The following is a 2,012-nucleotide window of genomic DNA, read 5'->3' as shown; positions in this document are numbered from 1 at the left end:
GGAGAGGTCGTTACGGTCTCGTCCTCCTCCTCCTCCTCCTCCTCCTCCTCCTCCTCCTCCTCCTCCTCCTCCTCCTCCTCCTCCTCCTCCAGCTCCAGCTCCAGCTCCAGCTCCAGCTCCAGCTCTTACTTCGTATCCCTTTTGTCCTCCTCACGCTTCCTCATCTGTTCACTTCACTCCTCCTTCTCCTCTCTTCCTCGAACCCTCTCGCCGGCTTGTCTCATCACGTGGACTGGCAGGGGAAGCATGACGAGGCGCTGCGACAGCTTGCCAATGATGTTTACTTCTCCTCCCTGCAAGTTGGACCAGAGCATATGGAGACAGCGGGGGGGTACTACTTCCTGGCCACGGTCTTCTACCTCCAGGTTCGTCCTCCTCCTCCCTCCCCCTCCTGCAGTCTACAGATGATGCCCACTACTGCTACTCCCTTCACTTGTGCTTCTGGTCACTGTTCTTCTCCTCTTCCACTTCCGCCTCCTCCTCCTCCATCTCCTCCTCCTCGCCTCCTCCACCACCACCTCCTCCTCCATCTCCTCCTCCTCGCCTCCTCCTTACCGTCTTCCTCGCGGCCTCCGCTCTGCCCCACCTTCTCCTCCTTTCATGGTCTTCCTTATCATCTCTCCTCCTCGAGCTCGAAGGCAACAAGAATAGCAGCTGACGTCCTGCCGAGCAGAAGAGGATCGACTGTGCGCTTGCCATGTGCGACAAGGTAGCTTGCTCTTCCCTCTCCCCCTTTCCTCTTCGCCCCCTCCCACTCTTGGCTCGTCCTCCTCTCTGCTCGTTCTCAGCGCCCGCTCACTCTTCTTGCTCCTCGGCAAGCTGAGCTGCTGCTGTTGTAGGTGGTGGAGATCTGGTTGAAGCACGTCAGGGGTCTGCTGGATCCCAGCAAGGCAAGAGGAGGAGCATGATGAGGAATAGCAGATAGGGTAGAGGACTGTAGTAGCAGTGAAGGAGGAGGAGCGGGAGGACAAGGAGGACAAGGAGCGGCAGGTTGCTGAGTCCGTTGCAGGTGCAGGAAGGAGCCGAGCCACCAGAGCAGCTCGTAGAGAGTCAGTTGATGGATGGGCTGCAAACTCTCACTAAGGTCATGAGCCTCATCACTCTCTGTCGCCCTCCCCTCCCCTCCTCTCTTCACAACTTTCCCTCCCTTCACTTTGTCCTCCTCTTCCTCACTGAGATCCTACCTTCCCTCCTCCCTCCGCCTCCTTCCCTCCTCCCTCCGCCTCCTTCTCTCTCCCTGACATCCTCTTCTCTCCCCCTCTCATACTTCTTCTCAGATCGTGGCGTTGCGGGAAGAGACCATGGGCCCGGATCACATAACCACAGGAGAAGCACTATTTACCGTCTCACTCCTGTACGCCTATGCGCAGGATAATCAGCGAGCCCTGCAACTCATGGAGAAGGTTTGTTTGCCGCACTCCTACTCCTACTCCTCAATCTCCTCATTCTCGTCTTCCTGCTCTAGGTCTTCCTGCTCCTCGTCCTCCTTCTCTTCTACTCCTCCTCGTCCTACTCCTCAGTGTTCATCGACTTTGTCACTTCACTCTCACAATTGCTTCCCTCCTCTCACTCCTCGCAGGCGTACTCCATCTACTTCTGGGAGCTCGGAGAAGACTCTCTCCGAACGATTGAAGTTGCTGAGTCGATTCGCTCCCTCGGCGGAACCCCACAGGTTTTGTCTCCCCTCCCCTTCCCCGTCCTCCTTCTCCTCGCCGTCCTCCTCCTCCTCCTCCCCCGCGCTCGTCATGGTCGCGGCAGTCGGAGCCGACGGAAATGCCGGCGCATCTCAGATCATTTGAAAACCGAGGTTGGGGCCTTCACCCGCAAGATTCAGTACTGGAACTAACCAACTGATACACTGAAGTAATATTTAAAATATACAGAATTTAGTTAACTATTTCAATGATGTAGTGAGATGTTGTACTGGAGGCAAGTTGAGCTAAAAGCACACTACGGATAACTGAAACTTGAAAAAATGGCGGGAGAAGCAGAGAGGAGGGAGGGAGGGGGAG

General features: G+C 56.2%; 1 protein-coding gene across 1 annotated transcript in view; it reads left to right on the top strand.

The window, feature by feature from the left end:
* The window catches only part of GUITHDRAFT_134840 (hypothetical protein), a gene marked incomplete at both ends in the record, with an annotated part of 3,268 nt that extends 1,414 nt beyond the window's left edge, over positions 1-1,854 (top strand). Inside the window, 7 exons of the mRNA XM_005837625.1 lie at positions 93-365; positions 674-709; positions 840-863; positions 1,010-1,084; positions 1,278-1,403; positions 1,580-1,672; positions 1,759-1,854. Coding sequence (XP_005837682.1) covers positions 93-365; positions 674-709; positions 840-863; positions 1,010-1,084; positions 1,278-1,403; positions 1,580-1,672; positions 1,759-1,854 — 723 coding nt within the window. The remainder of the gene's footprint in view (positions 1-92; positions 366-673; positions 710-839; positions 864-1,009; positions 1,085-1,277; positions 1,404-1,579; positions 1,673-1,758) is intronic.
* Between the last annotated feature and the right edge of the window lie 158 nt (positions 1,855-2,012).

This window comes from Guillardia theta, assembly GCF_000315625.1.
Source record: "Guillardia theta CCMP2712 unplaced genomic scaffold GUITHscaffold_13, whole genome shotgun sequence".
Lineage (NCBI taxonomy): Eukaryota > Cryptophyceae > Pyrenomonadales > Geminigeraceae > Guillardia > Guillardia theta.
Note: the sequence above shows the minus strand (reverse complement) of the source record. Positions and strands in the feature narration are given on the sequence as shown.